The sequence below is a fragment of the Rhinolophus sinicus genome, linkage group LG15, assembly GCF_036562045.2.
Source record: "Rhinolophus sinicus isolate RSC01 linkage group LG15, ASM3656204v1, whole genome shotgun sequence".
Lineage (NCBI taxonomy): Eukaryota > Metazoa > Chordata > Mammalia > Chiroptera > Rhinolophidae > Rhinolophus > Rhinolophus sinicus.
In genome coordinates, this window is record NC_133764.1 from 46,058,020 (window position 1) to 46,084,860 (window position 26,841).

General features: G+C 56.2%; 1 protein-coding gene across 6 annotated transcripts; it reads left to right on the plus strand.

The window, feature by feature from the left end:
- Nucleotides 1-1,051: 1,051 nt before the first annotated feature.
- Nucleotides 1,052-26,706, plus strand: LOC109451973 (MLLT6, PHD finger containing). Of its 6 annotated transcripts, XM_074319953.1 has the most exons (22): nucleotides 1,054-1,608; nucleotides 2,795-2,874; nucleotides 3,351-3,405; nucleotides 3,627-3,736; nucleotides 4,660-4,763; nucleotides 5,011-5,104; nucleotides 7,380-7,556; nucleotides 8,241-8,339; nucleotides 10,819-11,035; nucleotides 11,433-12,047; nucleotides 12,517-12,698; nucleotides 12,901-13,009; nucleotides 14,118-14,184; nucleotides 14,386-14,531; nucleotides 15,021-15,218; nucleotides 15,339-15,427; nucleotides 16,564-16,913; nucleotides 17,340-17,430; nucleotides 18,024-18,380; nucleotides 23,791-23,826; nucleotides 24,728-24,847; nucleotides 26,297-26,706. In XM_074319953.1, the coding sequence occupies exons 1-22, from the start codon at nucleotides 1,500-1,502 to the stop codon at nucleotides 26,474-26,476; spliced, it is 3,585 nt and encodes a 1,194-aa protein (XP_074176054.1). In that variant the 5' UTR covers nucleotides 1,054-1,499; the 3' UTR covers nucleotides 26,477-26,706. The 6 variants fall into 6 exon arrangements, with proteins under 6 accessions (XP_074176051.1, XP_074176050.1, XP_074176052.1 ...); XM_074319950.1 differs by lacking the exons at nucleotides 23,791-23,826; nucleotides 24,728-24,847; nucleotides 26,297-26,706 and adding an exon at nucleotides 18,970-22,768 and having other exon boundaries at nucleotides 1,052-1,608; nucleotides 7,383-7,556; XM_074319949.1 differs by lacking the exons at nucleotides 23,791-23,826; nucleotides 24,728-24,847; nucleotides 26,297-26,706 and adding an exon at nucleotides 18,970-22,768 and having other exon boundaries at nucleotides 1,053-1,608.
- Nucleotides 26,707-26,841: the final 135 nt, after the last annotated feature.

Below are 26,841 nucleotides of genomic sequence, written 5' to 3' on the forward strand. Positions count from 1 at the left end.
CTCCACCTTCAGTCCCCTGCGGGTCTTCCCCTCTCCTCTCTGTCTGCCCCTCCTCCGCAGGAAGCGTTCCCGGCCGCGATGTCTTTGAAGTGTTGCTGAAGCCCCCCAGGGCGGCCTTTCCCCCTCCACCACCCCACCTCCCGCTGAGGGAGTGTAACCTTTGGTCCCTGCGGGCGTCCACCCCCTTTTAGGAAGTAGGGGGGTCAGATTTAGTCCCCTTTGCCCACACTGGTCTTGGGGAATGAAGCCTTCGAGCCGACATCCCCTCACTTCTTTCCAGACCCAGTTTTAAGGACTTTAATCCTTTGGGGGGCTGTGAGTGAGTTTATGTGTTGTGTTTGTGTGCATGCCTAAAGGTCAAGTGTAACTCTTGTTCGTCAGCACTTGTAGTCGTAGTCTTGGGTCCCTAAATCGCGTGTGTCTCTAAGCGCGCCTGTGGGTCTGGCTGGCATTTGCGTCTCCCTGAGAGGGTCAGGTGGTGTGTCTGGATGAGGCTGGGAGTGAGTTTGTGTCTGGGTGCCTCGGTGTGCCTCTAAGGTGAGTCCCTGTGCGTGTGCGTCTGTGAGCTGAACCGGAAACTCCCCGAGGGCAGGAATACCTGTTTTGTTCACTGTTGTATCCAGAGGCTGCACATAGTAAGGTCAATAAATACTTGTTGAATGAGCAAACCTCTGCGTGTGAGTGTCCACCCTCCAGAAGGGCCTCCAAGGAAAGAGCCCCCAGACACGGAGGGGCGAGCGGGTCGCTCCTGTTCCCGTGCCCCTTTCCCTGCTCTCCACTCCCAAGTTTCCTTGGGTTTGAAAAACAGCCTCAGAGAGGAAGACTTGGCCGAAGGGGCTGGAGAATCGGAGACCCGGGGCCGAGACAGAAGGGCAAGGCACAGGGAGGGCTCAGGAGCGCCAACCGAGAACCGCAGAAAGAAAAAGAAAGGAAAAATTAGCGCGGAGTAAGCGAGCGAAAAGCTCCCTACCAAGCCAGGCTTTGTTCCCTGAACCTAAGACTTTACCCAGCCGCGGGCGGCGGGCGGGCCGGGAGCGAGCGAGCGGAGGCGCGCGGCCATGGCGGCCGCGGCGGGGCAGGGGGGCCAGTGGGGCGGCGCGTGAGCGGGTGGTGCGGGGCGGGCACCCGCGATGTGCTACTCGGCGCCTCCCCCGCCGGGCCCCGGCTGCGTGGAAGCCGGGCGGCCCTGGTAACTGGGCGCGAGGCGCGGAGGGGGCGAGCCCGGCGCGCGGGTCTCATTGTTGGGGGGGGCCCGTCGGGGCATGAGGGCGAGAGCACGGCGGGGGGGGCGGCCAGACAGAGCGTGCGAGGAGGAGGAGGAGGAGGAGGACGCCGAGGAGGAGGAAGGAGGAGGCAAAGAAAAGAAGCGGCGGCGGCGGCGGCGGAGGAGGAGGAGGGAGCGAGGAGGCGCGCGGCCCCCCGCTCCCTCCCTCCCCCCCTGACCCCCGACCCCCGCCGGCCGGCCCCCCGCCCCAGCCCCGGAGGGAGCTCATGGGAGTATGAAGGAGATGGTAGGAGGCTGCTGCGTATGTTCGGACGAGAGGGGCTGGGCCGAAAACCCGCTGGTCTACTGTGATGGGCACGCGTGCAGCGTGGCTGTCCACCAAGGTACGGGGGTGGCCCGCGGGGGGCGGCGGGACCGCGGGGGCGGTGTGCGCAGGGCGCCCCGGGCCGCGCCCTCCGGAGACCTCCCGAGGTTTGGGCGCCCCTCCCCCACCCCACCTGAAGGGAAGGGAGGCGTCGGGGGCGCTCCCCCCGCCTGGTCCTGGAGGACCGGGTCAGGCATTGTTTTCTTGCCTATTGTTCCAGTCCCGCGCCCCCCACCCCAAGTTGAGGGAGTTTGGGGACAGTCTAGGGGGCAGTGAGTGCACTCTCCGCGCTCCACACCGCCAATGTCGGGGCCGCTGGCAGAATGTTTACCTTCGAGGTGTCCCCTCCTGCCCGGTTATTTTGGTCCAGGCTCCCAGAGGAGAGGTCAAGGGGGAGTCATCCCCCCTCCCGCTTCCGGATACTGGGAGGAGCGGAATTGAGAAGGGAGGAGAAGGGTCCCAGGGGAGAGGGGACTCCAAAAATCCTCCGGGGAAGAGCTGTGGATAGGAGAGAGGTTGTGCCGGGGGCCGGAATCGAGAAGAGGGAGGTTTGGAGTTTCCCCCAGCAGCACATGGTTCGGGAGTTAACTCCTTGAGGAATCTTGCCGAGGGCGCAGGCTGGTATCTCCCGCTTGTCTGGCACAGCCAGCTGCCTTCCCCCTTCCTGGGACTGCCCTAATGCTGTCGCTGTAGGCTCTTCTTGCCATTCTGCTATAGGTTACCTGCACTGCACCTGCCCTCAGCTTTGACTTTTGACCTGTACTTGTTATAGTTAGAGGCAGAAGATGAGGTTCTTGGACCCCCAACTTCCCGGCTCTTACCTTACTGGCCCTTTAAGAAATGACACCCCCCCCCCATAACAACCAAAACTGTGTTTCACTATTGTAAATGTTGCCCCTGTGGTTTTCTCTATTCCGGGTGGTAGAGGCTGGGTCCAGAAAGGGCACAGGGGGAGGATCTAGAGTTTAAGGTCAAGGACTCAGTCTTCCTGCCCCTGCTTGGAGTGCTTGGTTGTGTGGTTGAAGGCTGGCCTTGTGCTGTTGGGCATTCTTTGTGGTCCTGCTGGCTAGCTAGTGGGAGCAGCATCTGCCCCCCACACTGGAACTGTCTTTAGTTAGTCCTTTAGAGTGACCCCCCTTCCCAATTACTCTGGGAGAAGCCACTGCTGACAGATTTGCTCCATGACTCTCCTTCCCCACCCCTAGCTTGCTATGGCATCGTCCAGGTGCCAACAGGACCCTGGTTCTGCCGGAAATGTGAATCTCAGGAGCGAGCAGCCAGGGTGGTAAGTTTGAGACTCCCCTCCCCCCTCCAACCCATATACCTGAGCATCTCCCCGGGTTAAGCTAGGGTATTCTGAGGCTGAGGCTAGGGTGGGACTGTCACACAGGACTTCCTGTTTCCTGCACACCTATCACCAACCCCATCTCTCCCTCAGCTCATCCCTCATTCTGCCCCACCTCTGGCCCAGGACCTTTTATTTTTGTTTGCTTGTTTGTTTGAACTTTTTATTATGGAAAATTTCCAATCTGTACCAAAGTAGAGGGAATACTATGACTAATCTCATGTCCCCATCATCCATCGTCAACAATTACCAACTTGTGGCCAATCCTGTTTCCTCTGTACCCCTACCCATTCCCCAATAGACAGCTTATTTCCTCCTGGGACCCTTTGAATGTGTTCAGGGGGTCCAGCTCAGCAGATCACCCACCCCCTTTTGGAAAGGCTCCCCTCAATTCCTATGCCTGTTTGCATTGGCAGAGGTGTGAGCTGTGCCCACACAAAGACGGGGCATTGAAGAGGACTGACAATGGAGGTGAGGGGGGACCTGAGCTCCAGGGCTCGTCTGTTGAGGTCAGCAAGGCCCCCTGAGCAGGGTCTGGGAAGGCGGGGGGGGGGGGGGGGCTCAGCTTCCTGTTTGGCACTGGACTCTGATGGGAAAGCCATGGACAAGGGGACTGTCTGCAGTGTGAGGCTCTGAGTGGTCAGGGTCTCGGGCTTGCCATGGCAGCTGAGGCCAGCCCCACATTGTCCCAGGTTGGGCCCACGTGGTGTGTGCCCTCTACATCCCTGAGGTGCAGTTTGCCAACGTGCTCACCATGGAGCCCATCGTGCTGCAGTATGTGCCTCATGATCGCTTCAACAAGGTCAGCAGCCCCTACGGTGCCCCGGTGCCCTGTACCAGTCCCCTCCCTAGCTGGGTGCCTCCACCTTTCTCTTCATCCAGTGTAATTTGATTCTCTCCAGCCGACACTTTCAGGGAACTCGGGAGGTGGGGAGGCACCTAGGCACCATCCACTGACAGACATGCTCATGCTCCGGAGTTAAGTGCTGCCCCAGGGTAGACCTTAGCAAGCAATTCATTCGTTCATGCACTGAACACATTTACTGATTGACTACTATGTGCCAAACCTGGGGCAAGGTACCACTAGGTACAGTTTTCAGTGTTTTTCAAGAGAGATGTGCTCCTTGCTCCATGGAACTCACACTCTTATGTGGGAAAACTAAATAGTAGTAAACAAGTGAATAAAGTAAATGCAGTTTGTGGTAAGTGCTGTGAAGTAAACATGGTACTGAAATAAAGAATACCTCGGGGGGGGCTCCCTTTAAATAAAGTGATCAGGGAAAGAGCTATTTAGGCTGAGACCTGGGAGATGAGGAGCCAGCCTTGAGGAGGGTGGGGTTCCGGGTTGCAGGCAGAAGGAACTGCATACATAAAAGTCGAGAGGTGGGACTCAGCTCATCGGTGAGCAAGGCAGACACAGCCCCTGGCCTTGCAGGGCTCACTGCAAGGACTGTTCTATCCATTATGGTAGCCACCAGCCACATTGGCTATGTAAGTTAATTAAAATTAAACAGTATTTAAAATTCAGTTCCTAAGCTACATTTAAAGTGCTTAGTAGCCAGTGTGGTTCATAGTTACTGTATTGGACAGTGCAATATAGAACATTTCTATCATCACAGAAGGTTCTGTTGGATAGCACTGACTTAGGATCATGGGGAGAGGATGGAATTGAGGGGTCCCTTAGGTGGAAGGGAAGAGCGGACAATTACTCTGTGTGTTCTGTAGACATGTTACATCTGCGAGGAACAGGGCCGGGAGAGCAAGGCAGCCTCAGGAGCCTGTATGACCTGTAACCGCCACGGATGTCGACAAGCTTTCCATGTCACCTGGTGAGACCCCTGCCTGCCCCCACGCCTCAGGGTTCTCTGGGATCCCAGGCCAGCTGTACCCACCCCTCCCGATGTTTGCCATGGATTCCCGCCAAATGGGCTCGTCCCAGCTGCTGTCTCTGGTGATCATGGCACTGCTTTCCTTGGATGATCTTCGCTTTGCCCTAGCTGGGGTCCAAGAGAGGAGAAGGGAGGAGGCCGGTCTGGTTTGTGGCCACACCTTTCTCAATCTGACCTCTTTGGTTAGTGCGCAAATGGCAGGCCTGCTGTGTGAGGAAGAAGTGCTAGAGGTCGACAACGTCAAGTACTGCGGCTACTGCAAATACCACTTCAGCAAGATGGTGAGTGCATCTGCCAGGCGTGAGTGGCTCAGTCAGCCATGGTGTAGAGGGCATGGGCTTGGGGCCAGGCTGGGGCCTGCTGCTGGGAGGACAGAGAGGAAAGGAGCCTCGTCCCTGCCCTTGAGGATCCCTTCTTTGGGTGAAGAATAAATTGAAGTACAGGCTGAGGGGTGTGAATCAGAGGTGAACCAAGCAGCCCATCCCAGAAGACAGAGCTCAGACTCTGCCCTGCAGAGTCTGGGAGGCTTCAAAGACGAGTTTGCATAAAAGCTGGTGGAGGTGGGAACAAGAAGAGCCAGAATGTGGGTGGGGGGGATTACTGTGCCCTGGCCACTGGACTAAGCTCTCTATGTGTGTTACTTTGTGTGATCCTCCCAACAACCCTAAAAACTAGGCGTACTGTATTTTCCCATCGTACAGGTGAGTAAACGAAGACCCAACCAGGTTATGTCACTTACTTCACAGTGTACATGGCATTTAGAACAGGCAGTCTGATTTGAAAGCTCCTCAGGAGCTTGCCAGGCAAAGAGAGGAACACTGGGCAGGGGGACTAGCATGGGCCTCGTCCTGAAAGGAGGAGAATTGTGTGAGCAGCAGAACAGGGTGTTGGGTGGGGACGAGGCAGGACATGAGGTGAAAAAGCTCAGGCAGGGCCACAGCTGGGCTTGCTTCTGTCCCAGGCTTCAGGGACCCAAGGAGAGAGTTGAGTAGGGGTCCTGTCTCATATCTGTGGAAAGACTTACGTGTTGCAGAAGCTGTGGGGTGTCCTGGAGAGGTAGGCTGTAGTCCGATTGGGAACTCAGCATGGACCTCACCCCCAGGCCACAGGCTTGTTAGGCTGCTTGTAAGTGGGAGGGTAACATGATCAGATTTGTTTTTTAGGAAGATTACCCTGGCAGACGCTGTGAAGCTGGATCCAAAGGGCCGGAGCTGGCGGCTGGGAGACAGCTGCGAGAGGGGGGGATGGAGGGATGAGGCTGGACTCTAGAACCGTTTCTAGGTAGATTTGCCTACCTGTTGGGATGGCTGAGGAGGAGTTGAGGACGGCATATAGGAGGCAGGCTCTCCATGCTAGGTGCATCGGGCTTGAGCCCCTGGGAGTGCTGTGACTAGGACGCAGCAGGCTTCTGTAGGATTAGCGTCTGGCCTGGTCTACCCCAGACAGTCCCAGTTTGTGCCTTTTCTCCTCATGTAATAATTAACAGTTACTCCTTTCATTTTCTATTGTGTCCTGGTTTGGATCATAAGTCATGTGGTCACCTTGATGTCAAGGTTTGATGATGACTTAGGACAAGGTAGGGAACTCAGTTTGGTTTATAAGACGCGCCACATGGGAATGTTTAGGTTTGGTGGGTGTCAGATCTCCAGACAGGGTGGTAGTGCCAGCCCCAGCTGTAGAAGGCTGGGGCTGGAATCCCCAGGTGCCCACCAGGGTAGGGTGTGAAGGGAACCATGAAGCAGAGTTTAAGGGCTTGGCAGGATTGGAGTGATGTCCATCCCTAGGAGGGCGATTGGGTCAGACGAGGTCTGAAATTAGTCCTTGGGTTTGGCAATTGGGAGGTAGTGGGTGACCTTAGAGGGAGCAGCTGCAAGTCGGGGACAGGGGAAGCCATCAGACTGGGCAGTGTATTAGCAGTGAAGGGAAGGCGGGGGCAGGCCCTGGCTGGGAGGAGGGGCAGCACAGAGGTCATTGGGTTTTCGTTGTGGACGTTTCCTCCCCTTTTCTTAAGGGCAGCAGGTCCTTTGGGACAGAAGGAACTGTGTTTGGTGGAGTCAGAGGGCCAGGAACAAGGGAGCAGGGCTGATAGCTGGAGCAAAGTGTCTGGAGGGGAGGATGGAGTGTGGAGTGCAGGGGTGCAGGGGCTCTCACAAAGGTCCCTCACATCTATCCCTGGGAAGGAGGTGGAGGTGGGCCATGGCTCAGGCTGCCTGAAATAGGCCAAGAGGGCACCATAGAAAGAGGTAGATGGAGAGTTAGGACCGGGGCCCCACTCCTACCTCCAGCATGCCTTGCTGCAGCCAAAACACCCCTGGCTCTTCTGGGCCTCAGTAGCCAAAACTGTGCACTGAACAGGCCAGCTGGGGAAGCTCTAGAGAATGCCCTTCTGTTGAGCAGAGTATCGTTGAGGACACAAGTTCTTCTTAGTGCCAGACAGGGCAGGGGGACTGGCCCCCAGGATCCCTTGAGCTTCAGGAACCTTTCCCTAACAGGAACCTTTCCCTAAACTAACGACAGGAGACGTTGGCAGCTCCTCTCTCTCAATTCTCTCCCCAGAAGACTTCCCGGCACACCAGCGGGGGAGGTGGGGGAGCAGGAGCAGGAGCAGGAGCAGGAGGAGGCAGTACCGGGGGAGGTAGCAGTGGCTTCATCACCGGCCGGAGAAGCCGGTCATCCTCGCCACCCACCCAGCAGGAGAAGCACCCTTCCCACCACGAGAGGGGCCAGAAGAAGGTAAAAGTCTTCTCCCTCTACTGGTCCTGCCTTCACTCACAAATATGCACCTCCTTCAAGAAGCCACCACAAGGTGCCCCCAGGGCCTTGGGACCTGCATCCTTTCTCCCACTGAAGCCCCTGAGAGCTGGGAGGGGACTGAGGAAGGAACAAGTGAGGGTCATAGAGTGAGGCGAGGGCCTGGCTTCCCTGGGGCGCTCTGTGTTTGTGTGGTTCCTCCAGTGTCCTTCCCGTAGCATGACAGTGTCCCCAAAGCTCCTAACACATGGCCCTGCATGTTCGCAAACATCACGACAGTCTAGCCTTGTAAATGTACATGCCTGCTTCCCCTCATGCCACACGTACCCGGGTGCCCATCTCCCGTTACTCTGCACAGCTCCATGTCCTGAGTGGACACCCTTGCAGGTGCATGCTCACGTGTGTGGTGCTCTGTGTCACTGGCGTGATAATGGGACAGGCTATTTTTAGCAGGCAGGGAGGAGGAGGGGGAGGGGCTTTGGGCTCTCAGAGGAACCTGCCTGAGCCACTTCTGTCCAGCCAAAGTCCCCCTGTTTCTCCATAGGGGGAGATGACGGCCACAAAGCCCATCTCTGAGAAGAGTCCACTCCCCACATGAACATGTCATATTCATATTCACCCCCAAATGCCCCCAACACCAATATCTGGTCACCTCTCCTTCCCCAGAGTCGAAAGGACAAGGAACGCCTTAAACAGAAGCACAAGAAGCGGCCTGAGTCACCCCCCAGCATCCTCACCCCTCCCATGGTCCCCAATGCTGACAAGGTACGCTGTTCACACCCAGGAGGGATGGCCATGGTGGGGGGAGGTGGGCCAGGGACCTGGACACTCACAGCTGCAGGTTAATGTGCCTCTGTACCCCACCTCTACCCCTGCTACTCTCCTGTTCCAGCCTAGGAGGAGCCTGTGTTTCTCAGCCCCCTGGATCCCTGACCAACCAGGAGGGCGGGGGCAGGGTAGGGTACCGCCCTGTCTGCTGGCTCCCAGATGTTCACATCTGCTTCTGCCCAGACACAGCCTCAGCACTGGGCTCTTGTCTGCGGGTACAGTACTCAGGCCAGTTCTCCAAGCTTCTAGGGCCCGTACCCGAGAGTTAGGTAGAGAGGACCCTTCCGTCTCACCCCGCCTCAATATCAGACAGACCCCCAGAGCCTGTTCCGTAACCAAAAGCCCACTGCATGCAGGTTGGAGGGGCTGAAAGTGTAGCCCATGGTAGCATGGGGGGACAGGCCCCTGACAACTGAGCTCCCCACTCATCCCACCTTCCCAGTAGGGGCAAGGTATGTGTCAGGCCTGTCTCCAGAAATGGGCAGCAACTGTCATGCCCTACGTGAGGCCAGGGTCACTAATCCAAGCCAGAGCAGCCTTCTCTGCCTCTCCTTCCAGCCAGCCCTCCCCAGGGAAGGAGAAAAAGGGCCTGGAGAAACTGCTTCCTCCTGTCACCATTATTGCCCCATTCACCTTCACTGCCTCAGGAGGTTGGCAGAGCTCTGGGCATCTTAGCAGGAGGCTCAGGTATCAGGTTCCCAGGGTGATGTTGCTGTGACAACTGTCCCAGTAACCCTCTCCCTGCCCTGCCTCCCAGAACTCACCTGGGAAAGCTTGTCATCTCTGCCCTCTGACCTTTCCCAGGGACCTGCAGGCACATGGAAAGAGGACCAGAGATCTGGGAGTTGCCCGGTGGCTAGGTGTCCCCTTGGACATGTTGGAGCATTCTGCCCTTCCTCCTCCACCCACCCCAGCATTTCAGCTACCCCTCCCCCTATTCCCTCTCCTCCCTTGCTCTCAGAACCACATCTGGCTCCCTTCAGAACTCCAGCTGTTGAAAAGAACAAAAAAGGAAGAGGAGACAAGGGCTCCGCCCAGTGAGGGCAAAGCAGGGTGGCTCTCATTCCCTCGTCCATCCTCCCTCTGGCATTTGTTGGTTTAGCAAACGTTTACTGTATACCTGGTCTCTACCAGAAGGAAAAGCGCCATCCCTGGCAGTTAATATGAAGCCCTAACTCACTCACCATCTGCCAGCGTCTCTTCTAGAACATGGGGATGGAAGGAGAGCGTAGGGATTAGCTCATTTAATCCCCCAAATAGTCCAATGAAGTAGGTCTTTCATTAATCCCATTTAATCAATGAAGAAACTGAGGCACAGAACATTTGCCTAAAAGTACACAGCTAGTAAATGGTGGAGTCAAGATTTGAACCCACGCAGTCTGGCTTGAAGGCCTCTACTTAACCACCACAGACACCGTCTCTGCAGTGTATTAATAGCAGCCACAGCCATCAGAATCATCATTAATGACCACACACTATGTATCTGGCATTATGCTCCTCGGAACTCTCAATAGGCATAATTAGCCCTGGACACTGAAGCTCAGCGAGGTTGAGACCATGTAATATAAACACGGCAGTAAATGGCAGAGCCCGCCAGGCTCACAGCCTGTTCTGCCCGACCCCGAGCCCATGCTTCACCAACCCCTGCCCTACCGCCCTCAGAGAGGTTACTGGAGGCCTCAGACATGGGGACAATAATTCAGTACAGTGTGGCAGCTATTGACATGGCTGCCGTGGGTACCTGGTGCCCTGGAAATAAGAGGACAGAGTAACTTGTACCACTCGTGGTGTCGAGTGGCTTCATGAAGAGGGGACTTCCGAGCTGGATTTTGAAGGATGAGACGTTTTCCAAGAAGAGTAAGGATAGGCTATCTTGGCACAGGACTTGGCAGTGCAAGCTCAACATTGTCTAGGAGGGCACAGTGTGGCCAGGGAATGGGGTGTCAGTCCCAGGTGGCTGCAGCTTGGGGTGAGCAGAGAGGGAGTGGTGATGCCTGGAGGGCCTAAGGGGGGAGGGGCAGGGCAGCCCTCTTTGCTGCCCACACCACTTCCCAGCACAAAGTCCATCCCTCTGGGGTCCCCCTAAGTATTTCTTGAACGAATGAACAGATGAGTACATCCGTATAGACTCGGGGACCATTTTCATCTCTCTCCTGCTTGAGGTGAAGAATAGATAGCTGCTTGGGTTCAGTGCACTCCCCTCTCACACCCAGATGTTCCACAGCTGCCTCCCCATCTCCCTGGTCTGTGGGCTCTCACCACCATCTCTCTCTCTCTGCCCAAAAGTCCTTCCTGAAGCTAATTCCAGACTCCCAGTAGAGCCCCAAGTCTTGTGTGTTCCTGCTCCACTCACAAGTCCAGCTGAGCCTAGGCCCAGGCAGCTGGCGTCACCCTTCCCCTCTCCTCCTTCCCTCAGGTCTCCTCAGCTGCTTCCTCTTCCCACCATGAGGCCGGCACTCAGGAGGCCTCTGAGAGCAGCAGGGACTCGAAGGGGAAAAAGTCTTCCAGCCATAGCCTGAGTCACAAGGGGAAGAAGCTGAGCAGTGGGAAAGGTGTGAGCAGTTTCACCTCCGCCTCCTCCTCCTCTTCCTCCTCCTCTTCCTCCTCCTCTGGGGGGCCCTTCCAGCCTGCAGGTGAGTGTGGGCAGGTGAGCCTCCTGGAGGCTGCCGGGAGTGGGACAGCCTTTGGCCCTGCATTTTTCTAGCAAGGGCCTTTGCATATTGGTTTGCATCTCATTTGCTTCTTAAATTGGTTCGTGTTAAAGATGGGGTATCCCCACCAAGTTACACTTCTCCAAACACTCCGCTTAACCCTTCTCTCTTGAGCTGGAACTCTCTCCTCCCACTTTATCATAAGTGGGGAAGCTGGGGGGTTGGTAGGGGTCACTCATCCCAGGACATAGAAACAGTGGCACAGCCGGGACAGGAAACCAGGCTTCCCCATCCCCCCCTTTCCTACTATTGCATGTTGGGAGTGGGAGGGAGCGAAGGATTTGGGGTCCAGCTATAATTCCGTTTTCCCTCTGTGCAGTTTCGTCCCTGCAGAGCTCCCCTGACTTCTCTGCCTTCCCCAAGTTGGAGCAACCAGAGGAGGACAAGTACTCCAAGCCCACAGCTCCCACCCCGTCAGCACCCCCCTCTCCCTCAGCCCCTGAGCCCCCCAAGGCTGACCTCTTTGAGCAGAAGGTGGTCTTCTCTGGTTTTGGGCCCATCATGCGCTTCTCCACCACCACCTCCAGCTCGGGCCGGGCCCGGGCCCCATCCCCTGGGGACTATAAGTCTCCCCACGTCTCTGGGTCCGGGGCCTCAGCAGGCACCCACAAGCGGATGCCCACACTGAGCGCTGCCCCTGCGCCTGCTGAGGAGACCCTTGAGACAGGCCTGAAGGAGAAGAAGCACAAAGCCAGCAAGAGGAGCCGACATGGGCCAGGCCGTCCCAAGGGCAGCCGGAATAAAGAGGGCACTGGGGGCCCAGCTGTTCCTCCCCTGCCTGGTGCCCAGCTGGCTGGCTTTACCGCCACTGCTGCCTCACCCTTCTCCGGAGGTTCCCTGGTTAGCTCCGGCCTGGGGGGTCTGGCCTCCCGCACCTTTGGGCCTTCTGGGAACCTGCCCAGCCTGAGCCTGGAGTCCCCCCTGCTAGGGGCAGGTTAGTGACCCTTGGGGATGGAGGGCATCTCAGGGCCCAGCCAGTTTAGTGATGAGACAGAAGCATAAACATGCAGTTAGAAGGAAATGTGATAGAAACTGCTCTAAAGGACAGATAAAGGATGGAGGTGACAGTTACCTCCAAGATATTCCCTGTACCTGTCTTCTGCATGTTGTGGTGGGAGAGATTGGGTTAGATTGTCAGTAGAACTTAGAAAGTTTTGGTTGGTGTATTAGAAAAGCTGGGAATTCCCTAGGCCTGGGAAGGGCAGTGTAATCAGCTGTCATGTCAAGCAGATGTCACCCAGGCAAGAAGTGACATCTCAGCAGCAAGAGGGTTAGACTGGTGTGTATGTGGCCAGATCCAGGGGAGTGTCCTCCTTGCGGAGGGGCTGCCCCAGCCACCTGATTGAGGAGGGATCTGGGAGACTGGTGATAATATGCTTCCCTCTGTGTCCTCGTGCCTTTAGGCATCTACACCAGTAATAAGGACCCCATCTCCCACGGTGGCGGAATGCTGCGGGCTGTCTGCAGCACCCCCCTCTCCTCCAGCCTGCTGGGGCCCCCAGGGACCTCAGCCTTGCCCCGTCTCAGCCGCTCCCCATTCACCAGCACCCTCCCCTCGTCCTCTGCTTCTATTTCCACCACTCAGGTGAGGCCTTATTCCTGGGCTCCTCCATCCCTGGGCAGGTGGGGGACAGGCAGCCACAGACCCCAGCCCTCCATGGGAACTTGAGAGATTGGGCTTGATCACCCCAGAACTTCTCCCTCTCTCTGATCCTCTCCTCCCCCGCACCCCTGTGCCCTAGATCCAAGCATAACCACTAGGCTGGACTCTGCCTCCTTTCCCTCAGGTGTTTTCTCTGGCTGGCTCTACCTTTAGCCTCCCTTCCACCCACATCTTTGGAACCCCCATGGGTGTTGTTAACCCCCTCCTCACCCAAGCAGAGAGCAGCCACACAGGTATGTGAGTCTCTGACCCCATGCCCCTATCCTCCCAAAGTCCCGAGGGGCACCCATCACCTGCATGTCACCCCAAAAAGGATGGGAGGGCTTTCTGGCTGCCCCCTCCCTCTGGCCATTGCCCACCCTACCAAAAAAAAAATCACAACAAACCAGGGTACAGGGAAGAATTACTACACCATCTCACAGGAGAAAGGCAGAGCCAGAGCTCAAATTCTGGTCCCCTGACTCCAAGCCCAGTTCTCTTACCGCCACAGCATAGCTCCCTGCTGCCTCTTAGTGAGTTCTTGGGTTCAGCGTTTATGAGATTCCGGAGCTGGGCAACCTGCTCTACAGGTATTTAGATGTTAAAGGGGCGGGTCACAGGCGCCCCACCCTCTCCCTGGAGAGTCAACGCCACCAATCCAGAGAGCGGATTGGTGCAGAGACACCACCTGGCCGTCTAGGGGGCGAGGTCTACCTTCCGTCAACCAATTCAAGTAGGCCTTAAAGGGGCCCGAATCGGATTCCATAATTAAAGACCTGAGAGAGAGTAGGGTGACTTTCTTCCGCTGAAACCCAAATCGAAATTCTGTGGTCCAACCAAAGGTTTTGCCGTCCAACTTGTGAGTTAATGAATATAAAAAGTCATACAAAACATTGTAATAACTATAATTATTAAGGGCTTGTTGCATGCAGTTTAACACTTCACATTTATTACCTTACTTTAATCCACAAAACAGTCACTTCAAAGGTTAGTTTCAAGACCAAGTTCACAGAGCAAGGATCAGGTCCAAGTTCAACCCAGGACTGTCCCCAAATTTCTATAACTCTGAAGCTTCCAGGAAAGAATTGGGAGGTGGATCTGAAAGTTGCTAGGCAGCGGGAGTCTTTCTGCCTAGAGAAAGGGATGGAGACCAAATCTATGGATTTACTTTCCAAGGGACCGGGTTTCCAAGCCGGGGCTCCCAGCGCCTTCCGACATATGTAACTGCTAGACGGGGGTTGGGAGATCCTGGGGAAAGGGATCTGTGGTAAGGCCCCAGATCCCGCACCCACTTACAGGCGGGGACACTGAGGCCGACCGCACCCCGTCCCCACTGATCCCTGCTCCCCTTCTCCTTCCAAGAGCCAGACCTGGAGGACTGCAGCTTCCGGTGTCGGGGGACCTCCCCCCAGGAGAGTCTGTCTTCCATGTGAGGGAGGGGGCGGCGGCTTGGGGGAGGGGCTGGGAGCGGGGCTGGAGGGACTTGGGAGGAAGGGACGGAGAGGTGGGCTCCAGGAGAGGGTGGGGTCCAGAAGGGGATGACTGGAACCCCGGAGGGGGGAGGAGAAAGAGAGGGAGACGAGTGAGGGCATGAAGTAAGCCTGAGCTCGGTGTTACCTTCTGGCCCCAGGTCCCCCATCAGCAGCCTTCCAGCACTTTTCGACCAGACTGCGTCCGCACCCTGCGGGGGCGGCCAGTTAGACCCAGCAGCCCCCGGGACGACTAACATGGAGCAGCTGCTGGAGAAGCAGGGCGATGGCGAGGCCGGCGTCAACAGTGAGAAGGGGTGGCGCAGGGCTGGGAGACCTGCTCTGGGACCCCCAAACTTGGTCTCCCTTCTCCCCGAAGTCCCTAAACGTCTTTAAGGTTCCGCGCCTTGGCCCTGCCCCAGCTTTAACTCTTGCCAACCTTAGCCTCACCTTTAATCCTTGCTAGGCCCTGCTCCTGGCCCCTACCCCTCTGTACCCCGCCTTTGGTCCTCGCGGCCTGCTGGTCCATACCTTACTAAGCCCGAATTTCCACCACCTCTTCCCTGCCAATCACAAGGCCTCGAACCGCGCCTCAGACCCTGCTCCTCGCTCCTCTGGCTCCCCAGCTCACCAGAGTCCTTCGCTTGCCCGCGCCTAGTCTCCTAGACGTTTTTCAGATTTTCTCCGCTAGGCCCCGCCCTCCAGGCCACGCCTCAGGCCATCTGGCCCCGCCCTCAGCCCTTGCCCCGCCTCCCCAGACCCGCGGGGCTCAGTAGCTCTCGCCTTTGCTCTGCAGTAGTGGAGATGCTGAAGGCGCTGCACGCTCTGCAGAAGGAAAACCAGCGGCTTCAAGAGCAGATCCTGAGCCTGACGGCCAAGAAGGAGCGGCTGCAGATTCTCAACGTGCAGCTCTCTGTGCCCTTCCCCGCCCTACCTGCCGTCCTGCCTGCCGCCAACGGCCCTGTCCCTGGGCCCTATGGCCTGCCTCCCCAAGGTAGGTGTGATCCTACCAAGCCAGGGGTGGGGGGGGTGGGGGGAGGGGGGCCTCTGCCGGACGTTAGGAAGTAGCCCTGACTTCAACCCCTGACCTCTTTCTCTGATCCCCCTCCCTCAGCCGGCAGCAGCGATTCCTTGAGCACCAGCAAGAGTCCCCCGGGGAAGAACAGTCTTGGCCTGGACAACTCGCTATCCACGTCTTCCGAGGTGGGCACCACAGGGAGGGACACTGGGAACGAGCAGGAGATGGGAGGCTCAAGGTTCTCCTGATCCCACCTCAGGCTGTATTGGAGGCTGGACAATGAAGTGATTGGCTGAGCAGTGGGTTGACTGATCCATTCATTCATTTTTTAAATAAGTAGTAATTATGAGGTGTCTACTTAGTGCCAGGCACTGGCCAAGCAATCAGTGAGCAAAATGGCCAGAGTCCTGCTCATGGAGATAAGTTAAATCTCAGCATACAATCAATAATTAGAAACCGGGAAAAGTGCTAAGATGGAAATAATTTAAAGGCTGTAAAGAAGGGGGGGGGCAGGATTCTTCCGTACATATCAGGTGGTTAGTCAAGGCCTCTGTGAGAAGTGTTTGTGAAGGGTTTGTTGTAGTGCCTCACACAAAAGAATTCCTTTGCAATTGGTGATGGTTGGGGTAGCAGTTGCTATTGTTACATTGCAGTTATTCAAATCAAACAAACTTGTTTCTTGTTCTCTCTGCCACTTACTGTGACTTGGGCAATAATAATTATCATAATAACTAACATTAATTACACACTTGCCCTTTGTCATGTCCTGTGCTGAGATGTTTAAAAGTATTGGTTTGTTCTCCTAGTCTTCACTATGGAATAGGTACTTACGAAATAGGTACTACTGTTACCTCCATGTTTTGAGTGAGTAAACTGAGGCAGAGAAGCCTTCCAGGCCATTGCATTATGGACATAGGATTTGAACCTGAGCCTTTCACTCCAGCTGTCTGCAGAGTTACTTAGCCTAAGAATCAAGGGCTTCACCTGTAAAATGGGAATAGTGAGACAGTGCAGGTTAGGCACTGAACCCCGGGTCTGGTTTACTAGATGCTCACTATCATCATCGATGTTCGGTATCAAACAAGGATGATGAGGGGTGCTGCGGCCCCCAGGAAGTGGTCTCTAGATATGACTTGTGAAGACAGTTTGGATTCTTAGCCTTAAGCCCTGGGCCTTGCTTCTTCCTTCTGGGTGGCTCTGCCTGGGGGTGAGGTATGGGTGGCTGTGCTCTGTGAATGCTGACGGGTGCTGGGCTGGGGGGCCAGAAAGGTCATGCTGGCCCCCTGCCCCTCTGACCCCTCCCTTCCCCCTCCCTCCCCAGGACCCACACTCAGGCTGCCCCAGCCGCAGCAGCTCGTCGCTGTCCTTCCACAGCACGCCCCCACCGCTGCCCCTGCTCCAGCAGAGCCCTGCTACTCTGCCCCTGGCCCTGCCGGGGGCCCCTGCCCCGCTCCCGCCCCAGCCACAGAACGGGCTGGGCCGGGCACCCGGGGCAGCGGGGCTGGGGGCTATGCCCATGGCTGAGGGGCTGTTGGGGGGGCTGGCGGGCAGCGGGGCCCTGCCCCTCAATGGGCTCCTGGGGGGGTTGAATGGGGCTGCCGCCCCCAACCCTGCGGGCTTGAGCCAGGCTGGCGGGGCCCCCACGCTGCAGCTGCCAGGTTGTCTCAACAGGTGAGGGAGAGCTCAGCCTGGGAAAGGGAACGGGGAGGCTGGCTCTGGGAGGGACTCCCCCCAAACACCCATAGTCCCCCAAAGGAAAAATATCCTCCAGTCTTACAGGGTATAGAATCTAGTCACCTCTTGGCCCCAGGAACTCCCTAGGTATAAGTGCCGTATGGATGGCAACTCTGCATTGACAAAATCGTCTGATTATCTCTTATACCCCAATCTAGGTTTTCCTTTTGGGAAAATTCTTCCATCTAACTTGTCTCCCTCCCACTATATTCTCTGAGCTCAGTCTGTTTCTCTTAGTTCACTAAAATCGCACATCCCTGCCTCTCTCCACCTGGGTCTGAGGGAGTCTGGGAACTTGTGGGGGCTAGGGAGGAGTGTTTCCCTGTCCCTTCCCATGGTCTGTATTTTGTCCCTCTGCCTCAGCCTAACGGAGCAGCAGAGACACCTCCTGCAGCAGCAAGAGCAGCAGCTCCAACAGCTCCAGCAGCTCCTTGCCTCCCCCCAGCTGACCCCGGTAATACCCTCCCTTCACAGGCCACCTACCCTCCCAGAAGGGCCTGTCTCAGGGGGTCGAGGCCACCCTGGGGAGGGAGGGCAGCCCCAGGCTGGGCTGAGATTACACCTGTGAGACTGGGGCTGGGCACCTATGGAACATCGGCCTCTGTGGAGCATCCCTTATGGGACAGCGGGGAGAAGGGTTGCTCTCGGTCCTGGGCATTGGGGAAGGGACGCTGTAGTGGCCCCAATCACATCCTATTGAGAGCAGGTCTAGAGGGCAGTGAGTCCTCAGTTACTGAGCATTTCCGATCTGCCCCAAGGATCTTCAGGGGGGTTGAGGAACCGTGTTAGTAACGGGGGTGGGGCCAGGGATGTAAACACCCTGTGCTTGGCCTGTAGTGCCCCAGCTGACCCACTGATGGTGTGCAGCCACTTTCTTGCCCGGATGGGGAGACTGACGCCCAGAGTGGGGAGTTAGAAACAAGAGAAGCTTGACTATGTCCCAGGTCTCCTGCCTCAGGGCTCTACTGTGACGGGAGGGGACCCAGGCCAAGCAGGGCATGCTGGCTGCGGGGACCACCGGCTGCTGACCCGTCTGGCCTATTGCAGGAGCACCAGACCGTCGTCTACCAGATGCTCCAGCAGCTCCAGCAGAAGCGGGACCTGCAGCGGCTGCAGATGGCGGGGGGCTCCCCGCTGCCCATGGCCAGCCTGCTGGCAGGAAGCTCCACCCCGCTGCTGTCCGCTGGCACGCCTGGCCTGCTGCCCACAGCGTCTGCCCCACCCCTGCTGCCCGCCGGAGCCCTGGTGGCTCCCTCCCTCGGCAACAACACAAGTCTCATGGCCGCAGCAGCTGCAGCCGCAGCAGTAGCAGCAGCAGGCGGCCCTCCAGTCCTGACTGCCCAGACCAACCCCTTTCTCAGCCTATCGGGGGCAGACGGCAGTGGCAGTGGCCCCAAAGGAGGGGTGAGTAAGGGGTCCTGGGCCATTCTGTCTTCCTTCTCCACGATGGGCAGAAGTGGAGCATCAGAAGGTACATCATTAGGAGGAAGGAAGTGACCCCTAGGTCAGCAAAACACCCTTTCCAGATGCCAGGGCCTCTGCTAGCACGTGGGTGCCCTCCTGTAGATGCAAGAAAGATACACTCTGAACATAGACTAATAGTAAAAGGACCAATTAGAAAGCAGCATTCCTCTGGGTACAATTTGAGAAGGCCATTTCCTCTCTGAGTGGACCGATTAGAAAAAGCTGATGCTCTGGGTGGGCCATTTCCCGAAAGGCTCTCCCTCCTTCCTCTGAGGGCATACTGCAAGAGCTCGGGGTGCTGGCTGGCGTGGGCTGGCACAAGCCTGCTTAGCCAGGCACCCCTGTGCAGGGCAACTTCTCCCTCAACAAGTTGACCCTGGTGTGGACCCACCCGAGCCCAGTCCAAGAGCTTCAGCGGGGCTCCCTCACTGTACTCGACAACAGCTTTCTTAACCCAGGGAGCTATTTTCAACTGGGTTTTGGGACCAAACACCTTCCAAACCCCCAGCTTCCCTTCCTCTCTTTCCAGACCGCTGACAAGGGAGCCTCAGCTAACCAGGAAAAAGGCTAAATCCACCCATACCCCTCCTGACCTCCCCCCCCCAAGTGGAGGGGGCAGTCCTGGCCTCAGGGCCTAACCTGGAGCAGGCACCTGCGCCCAGACACTGGAGAGCCCAGGCCCAGAGCACGTGCTGAGACCTGGGGAGTGTTTGACATGCTGGCTGGCGCTGAGGACTGAGATGAGAGGGAGGCGCTCCTTCCATCTGGCCCCTCCCCCGTCTGCACTAACCTTTTGTGAGGGGCTCAGAGGGAGGACAGGCTCTAAGTCCGCCTAGAAGCCCCTACTCTCAGCAATGTTTTAAGGTCCCCCAGAGAGCAAAGTGGGCCACAGCATAAGTGGGGGGTTGGATGGACCTGCCACATAAAATGGATCAGCACTTGAGTGGGGAGAGTGGGGGGACAGGCCCTGGGCCTGCCCCTTCACAGAAATCTTAGAAGAAGGGGTGGTCCTACTGTACCTGCAGTTTCTTCCCAACTTGGGTAGATGGCAGGAGGGATCCCTTGGACTGTTCTCACCACTCCCCTTCCGCTGCCCCCCAAAAAGGGTCACAAGCTGAGCTTGTAAAAGCCCATAGACTAGGGGGCTGAGGAAGGGGTCGGATGGCCTCAAACTCTGCCCAAGCCTCCCCACTCGGTGGGGGTGGGCAATGATGGGATGGTGGGGGACAGGGAGGAGGTCCAGCCCCCTGGGTGCCCTGCCCCTTGTTTGCACTATTGGATTTAGGAGTGCCGAGGGTGGGGAGATGGAGCTGCCTGACTCAGAGAGCGTGTGTGCGTTTGCGTGTGTGTCTGTCTGTCTATCTCCCCCTGGACCTGGAGCAGCTGAGGCCAGGGGTGGAGTAGTGCTCGAGGCGGGGGAGGCTCCCAGCTCTTGTTTGTACCTTCCCCACCTCACCAACTTTGGTCCCTTTCCGGGGCACGAATGGTTAACAAAAACCAGAACAGTACTCCAATATTGGAGAGTAACTGGGCGCTGAGGGCTTTGAATCAGGGTAATATCCTGCCTTCCCTCCCCCAGACCCCACACGGTCTCAGTGCCCTTTCAGAGCTCCCCTTCCCCCACTGGTAGTTGGTCCTGCCTCCTGGCACAGGGGAGCTCCAGGGATTGGGGGACAGGGCAAGGGTGGGTAAAGTGCCACTTTCTTTAGTGAAGACCTCCCTCCCAGAATTAGCCAGCCCGTTTCCTGCACCCTACCCCCACCCCCACCAACCAGGGGAGACTTAAGCTTAAGCTGACCTAACTGTCCTTTCGCCCACCAGCTATTTCCCCCTGGGTATAGTAGGCAACACTTAAATTTTCACCTTAAAGAGTCCACCTGCCCAGAGCCTTTGGTGACTAAGGCCCAAGGGCCGGTGGGACAGCCAGGAGAGGGGCAAGGTTGAAGCCTGTGTCTGTGTTTCAGTTGCACTGGGGTTGGAGCCAGGAGAAGGCATTTCCAGCTTTCCCTGATGCTCATGTCTTGTCAGTTTCTTTGCATGTGTGGATTTTTTGTGTGTGTGTTTCTGTTTGGGTTTTTGTTGTTGTTGGTTTTTTTTTTTAATAAAGCAAAGAAGATGTGTATATTTTTGGCAATGACAGAAATGTAGTGCAGATATATTTTTGCCTGTGCTGCTCAACTGGTTTTTTTCTGATACTGAAAATAATATTAATATTCCTGTTGATAAGACTTTGTAAGATGTTAGGGAGCTGATAATGGAGGGGGGGTGGGACTCCTTCAGAGGCAATTTCTTAGGCACTTGCAAGGGCTTGTGGGAGGGGAGATGCAGTTGTGATGACCTCAGAAATACTTTTTATTAATGCTAAATATCAGTTAGAAAGAAATTATAGAATTCAGCATTTTATTCATCTTCATCTATTAAGCTCTCTAACTCCCTGCCCCCAAACCACTGAAAAGAAAAATAACCTTCGGAGATTCTTAAAAGAATTATTCATTCACACCCACACCCTTGCCCAAGGCCCGCCCACTTAGAGCTGAAGTCAACTTCTCTGCTGGATGGTGATGAAGTACATCCGCCCAAGACTGCTGTGGTGGAGAGTGAGAGGTCTAAATGATTTAGTGCACTGGAAACAAGGCCCTCCCTCCCAGCCCCCACGAGTCTGGGGTTCTCATCTCCAAGAATCTGTTTTCCAGCTTTCCCCAGGCTGGGGTGCAGCAGCTGTTTGTCAGGTTAGATTTACAGACAGGACCTAGGCTGCATATGGGTTGGTGCTGTCCCTCTCCTTCGATTTGGGGTTGGGGGGCGGTGTAGGAGAATGGTGGTATCTTTCCACCCTTTAGGGAGCTTTATATTAATAGGAAAGGTCTGGAGATCTTCACGAGGGATCAGGGTCCCAATATGGGGGGGGGGGGAGGATGGCTATACTGACCTCACCCTCCTCTCCAAGCCTCGGTCCCTTTTTCCAGGATGAATTTGGATGTGGAGTGGGAAGGGATGCAGATTTATAGATCTCTGTCTACGGGAGCGGAAGGATGTGGTTTGTGGGGCAGAAGTGGGGTTTGAAAATGCATGAGCGTGGAGCTTCGTGTGTCATCACCCTCAGCTTGGAGGTATGAGTGGGGTATGCACGCAGAGCTACTGTCTGGTCTTGAGGTCACAGCTGGTGCATGAGTGTCAGAGCTGGAAGGGACCTGTCTTTAAAGGTTTGAGCCAGCTCCTCACTTCACAGGTGATACCTCCAAGCCTCAGAGGGATAGGGGACCAGCCCTCAGGACCCTGGCCTCCTGGTCCTCCACTCTCCCCACTGCACTGCCTCCATGGGCTGTCTGTCTGTCGCTGTGTGTGTGACGTGCGTGAGTGCAGGGCTGTGCCCAGGGTGGGAGGGTATCTATGTAGCACTGTCTTAGCTCAGAGCTGATGGATCCTCTTCATAGACAATGACACTTTAAAGATTGCTTTTGAAAAGTTTTTCCTGTGTGTGAGTTTCTTTCCCTCAGGCTCCTGGGTCTGCTACTGCCTCCAGGTGCCCTTACCTTGAGGCTGATGAGCACACACCTGCCATCTTGTACTGAGTTCTAGGGAAGTACTCCTAGGAAGGGCCCAGACCATGAGGGGAGCCAGAGCCAGGGGCCAACTCTGAGGAAGGGTAACCTCCACATTTCCCTTTCCCAAACTGGAAATGCAGACAAGTTTTCAAAGGCAGTCTCCCCCTGCTAGTTTCCAGCATCTTCCTTGTGTGGTGGGCCTGAGTTAGGGGTAGGCAGCTTGCTCCCAATTCTCCTTTGTCTCAACTTATTTTCCTGGGGCGAGGTGCCTGGAGGGATTCAAGTCACTTCCATTGGGAGTTTGGAAGAAGGTGGGGCCCAATATGGGCAGCCTCCAGCCACATCAATCCCATTAAGTGTCTAGCTCCCTACCACTTTGACTTGATCTGCTGAAAAGTTGGGGACTGTGGGGTGCCTTCCATTGCCTGTTGTTTGTTTCCTCCAGCCCAACTTGGGACTTAGGTGGGGAGACTGGAGACCCAAACCCTGACTCCTACCTCCCCTTCCCATCCCAGCCTGTCTCAATGTAGCAGACCCTTCCTCGGGGAGCAGGGAGGGAAAGCCACAGTTTGCAAACCCAGGGCTCCTTTTTCATTCTTTCTAAAACCTCCTTTATATCCGCAACCCAAAAGGCAATGCCCCCCCTGCCATCTCCAAGCCTGGAATTGTGCATAACCTGGACCTTGTATCTTTGTATAACGGATGTTATTTGTACGAAGGGCAGTTCGTATACAGCACTTGTTCTTTTAATAAAAGAATGTTTTACAAAAAACAAAAAAGGAAGAGACCCTGCTTTGTCTGGCTTCATTAAAGGTAAAGAGGTGGCCTGCCAACTGTAGGAGCCGTGGGAAGGAATGGGGGGCAATCTTACATTTGTCCAAGCACTCAGAATAATAGGTCACAAGAATGCACCAGATACCCAGGCTGCATATTGAGCGCTCGGATACCTGTGCCCCTCCCACAAGGATGTGATGTACAGGCCTGGCCGACAGGAATCTGGTCAAAAACAAGCTCCCTAGGTGATGAGATGTACTCACACTGCACTTGTAGAAACACTGCCTTAGACTCTGCAGGAGCAAACGGCTCCCAGGAGGGTCCTCACTCACACGGGTGGTGGGAGGGTGTGTGTGGCCTGAGAGGAGCAGGCAAGGAAACGCGAAGCGATGCTCTGCGGGTCATTCCGCAGACACGCCTGTACGAGAGGGGGCTCCGGGAGAGCCCCAGCCACACCCCCAGGAGACCCGAGCAGGCTGCGGAGCTGACATTTGGTTTGGCTTCCGGCGGCTGAGGCTGGACCGGACAGCGCAGGCCCTCAACCCCCACCCGAGCGGAACCCCGCGGAGTCTTCCGGGCCGGGGCGGGGCCCGGTTGGCCCGGAGGCGGGGGAAACGTTAAGGTGACCCCGGCGCAGGGCGGAGCCGGCACGGCGTAGCGGCGGGGACCAGTATGGGCGACGTGGGCGCGCTCCTGCGACGGGTGGCCTGGGTGAGCATCCCCCGCCCCCGCTCCTTGCCCAATGCCCCCTCCCATGCCCAGCCCCGCCTGCCCTCCGCTGAGCGTCCCCGTCTCCGCATCGCCTTGTGCTTTGCAGCCCTCCCTGAGCATTTGCTGCGTGCCAGCACCTCCCCAGCGACTCTCCTTCCCCTCTTGTGACCCATTTTCTCTCCCTCTCATTTCTCGTACGGCCCTAAGCCGTTGTCTGTTCCCTCCCAGATGACTCCCTTCTGGAAGTTCTCCGCTTCTTTCTATTGACTTTGTTTTTCTGCTTCCAAACCACCGTCTGGTGATGACTGTGTGTCTTGCAGAATCTGAACCAGAGGCGGGATATCTCCTCCTGGCTGGTAAGTACCCTGTCCCCCGCCCCCCCTCAACCAGGCTGAGATCCCAAAAGTAGAGACCAGGGAATGGAACCAGAAAGGGTCAGCCCTGCTTCCGGGACTCTAGCCTGAGAATGCCTTGCCCGTAGCCACCTCCAGATAGCTCAGGGCAGGTAGACTGGACCAGAGGGCACAGGGCAGGGAGCTAGTCTTCTGCGCTGGGAACAGTGGTGCCTGCTAAACCAAGCCCCAGGTGCAGTTGGTCTGCTTGGGCTGTCATGCAGGGTGTCATGCAGGGTCTCAGCTCCCGCTCCCCACATAAGAACGCAGAATATGGTGAGGCCAAAAAGGAACACCCACGGAGCCACAGATAGGGGAGTCATACCAGTATACTCCGCGCCTCGCTGCAATCCGCGCTTGCTAGCTCAGCCACTGTCTGCTTGCTAGCCCCCATTTGCTGCTAGCATAGCCACGGCAGTTATATTAGTGGCCAATGGCTCACTGGTTACAGCTGATGGCCAAACTAGCCACAGCTGATGGCCATCCAATCACAGCTGATGGCCATTTACTACCCGAGTGAGCACCTTTCCACATGAGGGCGAGAGCCTGGAAACTGTACTCCTGGCTCTGTCCCCACAAGCTGTCAGGATCCTGGCCCTCCCCTCTAGCATCCAGGTGGAGCCAGGGTTTGAACGGAAGGCAGCTGGACCCCAAAACCTGAATGCCTTGAAATCCCTTCCCTATCTTGAGCTCAGTGCTCTTATAGTGTCTTGGGAGGAATATCCTTGCTGGGTGGCATCAGATCAGCCTCTGCAGAAGTCGTCTGCCACAAGCCTGGGCCAGTGGGAAACTGGACAAGGCCTTAGGCAGGAAAGCACTTCCAGGGTCTGGGCTGACTCCAGGCCCTTCATCTTCCCTGCCACAGGCCAAATGGTTCCCCAAAACCCCAGCCAAGTCCGTGGTGGCCCTGAAAACACCTATCAAGTTGGAGCTGGTAGCAGGGAAAACCTACAGGTGGTGTGTGTGTGGCCGTAGCAAGAAGCAGGTGAGACCACTACCCCCACCTTCCCACTGACATTTAACACTCCTGGTTGGGACAGCAGGCTGTCTCCTGGGAGCTTCCCCTCAAGATGGGTCCTCTTTTCCCCACACATACCTGAAGGGATAAGGGAGGTCGGAGATGAAAGAATACTTTTAGGCCAGCACCACCCACAGCCTTGAGCTTTGAAATGAGCCTAGAGACAGAAACTCAGTCACACAGCTAAATGGGTGGAGCCCAGGATTCTGGACTTTGTTCTGGTGCTCCCTCCTCCTCAGAGGAACCTTCCAGGCTTCTATTCCAAGCACTGAGAGGCTTACCTCTCTCCCTCCTTGCTCCTTCCAGGAAGCATCTGCGCCAGATTCCCAGGCCTAGGACCCCCACATTGGGAACGCTGCCCAGCTCCGCTGCCCCTTCCTGGTGTCTTCTGAAAGCCTTCCCCTTTCTATTTATGTGACTTGCCTGCTTGCTTGCCACAGCCTGTTGTCTTCTCAGCCAGGCTGCCTGCTCCCAGCTGGTTCTCCCTTCTGCCTTAGGAGCCTCTCCTGTGGGAACCTGCTGCATGTTATTAGCCTCCAGGGCCTTTCCTTCCTGAGCTGAGCTCTTAACTGTTTTCCTCCAAGAAGTGTGGCATGGTGTTAGCGCCCTACTTTGCCAGTTTTGACTTTGAGCAAGTCCTCATGAGGGTGGAGCAGTGCTAAGGGAATGCCAGCTGTAGTGTGGCCTCACCTCTCTGCCTCCTGCCCTCTGGGAACTGGTGGCTGATGTTTATCTGCATATATCCCTCATCTCTCCTATCCCACCCTGACCCCAAGGTCAAGAAGCCCACTAACAGCAAGATACTGCACTTCTCTGGCCTTGGTTTCCATTACCCAGTCTCTGCTTGAACACCTCCCTGCATGGTCGGGGAGTATTTGCTGGCACCGGGCAGCCAGTTCACAATCGGCTATCCCTGTCTTCTTTCACATCCACTCTATATGCTCCATTGTTTCCTGGAGCCCAAAAATTGATACTCCAGTCTTAAAGTCCTGTGATGCACGCAGGTTCTCCCTATCCAGAGTTTACCTCAGACTATGGGTATGGAAATGCGTTTCATGAACCAATGGAGACTGAAAGCCATCGGAAAAAAAACAAAAAACAACCTATCAGTGTAACATTGCTGATACCCAAGGTCTCATTTCACCTTGAAAATTCTGTCCTTGTGTCCTGGAGACTAATGCTATGACTCAGTTACTGAACACTTACTACATGCAAAGTGCATAATAACCATTATTCATTTCCTTGGGACAACTCGACTCTTATTACCCTCACATTACATAGGAGTATGAGAGGTAAACTAATGAACCCTGGCGTTGTCACTCGGTAGCCTGAGCCCTAACTGGTGTGTAGCTCTTCCCGGACCTGCCCAGCCCCAGCACGTGGGGTCGGGTTTCTAACTTTTCTTTCCCTCACCAGCCCTTCTGTGATGGCTCCCACTTCTTCCAACGCACTGGCCTCTCCCCACTCAAGTTCAAGGCCCAGGAGACCCGCATGGTGGCCTTATGTACCTGCAAGGCCACTCAGAAGCCCCCATACTGTGATGGCACCCACAGGAGTGAGCGGGTACAGCAGGCAGAATTGGGCTCCCCACTCTGAGTGGGTAGCTGCTGCCTAGCCCCAGGCATCTGACAGACACCTCCTTTGTGGGAAAGGAAAGTGAGTGCCAAGCCCAAGAAAGGATCATCCAGGGACCCCAGTACCCACAGCTGGCTTGTAAAGGACTTGCTCCCCATAACCTGAGATTTCCAGTCTGGGGCAGCCAGGAACAGGCCCCTGGTTCAGCAACTACTGGTGGAGATGTCATTAAACAAGCATGCCTGGCTGAAGGGGTATTCTTGTGGTCACTGGTGTGAGGCAGAGCCTACTACTGCTCTGGACCCTAACCTAGGCTGGGGGCTCCACAGGGCGGGGGCAGCTCAGGTTCATTCCATATGGGGTCCCCCAAGGCAGGCTGAGCCGAG

Coding starts and splice junctions, on each gene's coding strand:
- LOC109451973 (XM_074319953.1), top strand. CDS start 1,500: ATGAAGGAGATGGTAGGAGGCTGCTGCGTATGTTCGGACGAGAGGGGC. Junction 15,219..15,338: donor CTATGGCCTGCCTCCCCAAG/GTAGGTGTGATC, acceptor CCCCTCCCTCAG/CCGGCAGCAGCGATTCCTTG. Junction 18,381..23,790: donor GCAGTGGCCCCAAAGGAGGG/GTGAGTAAGGGG, acceptor TGTGTCTTGCAG/AATCTGAACCAGAGGCGGGA.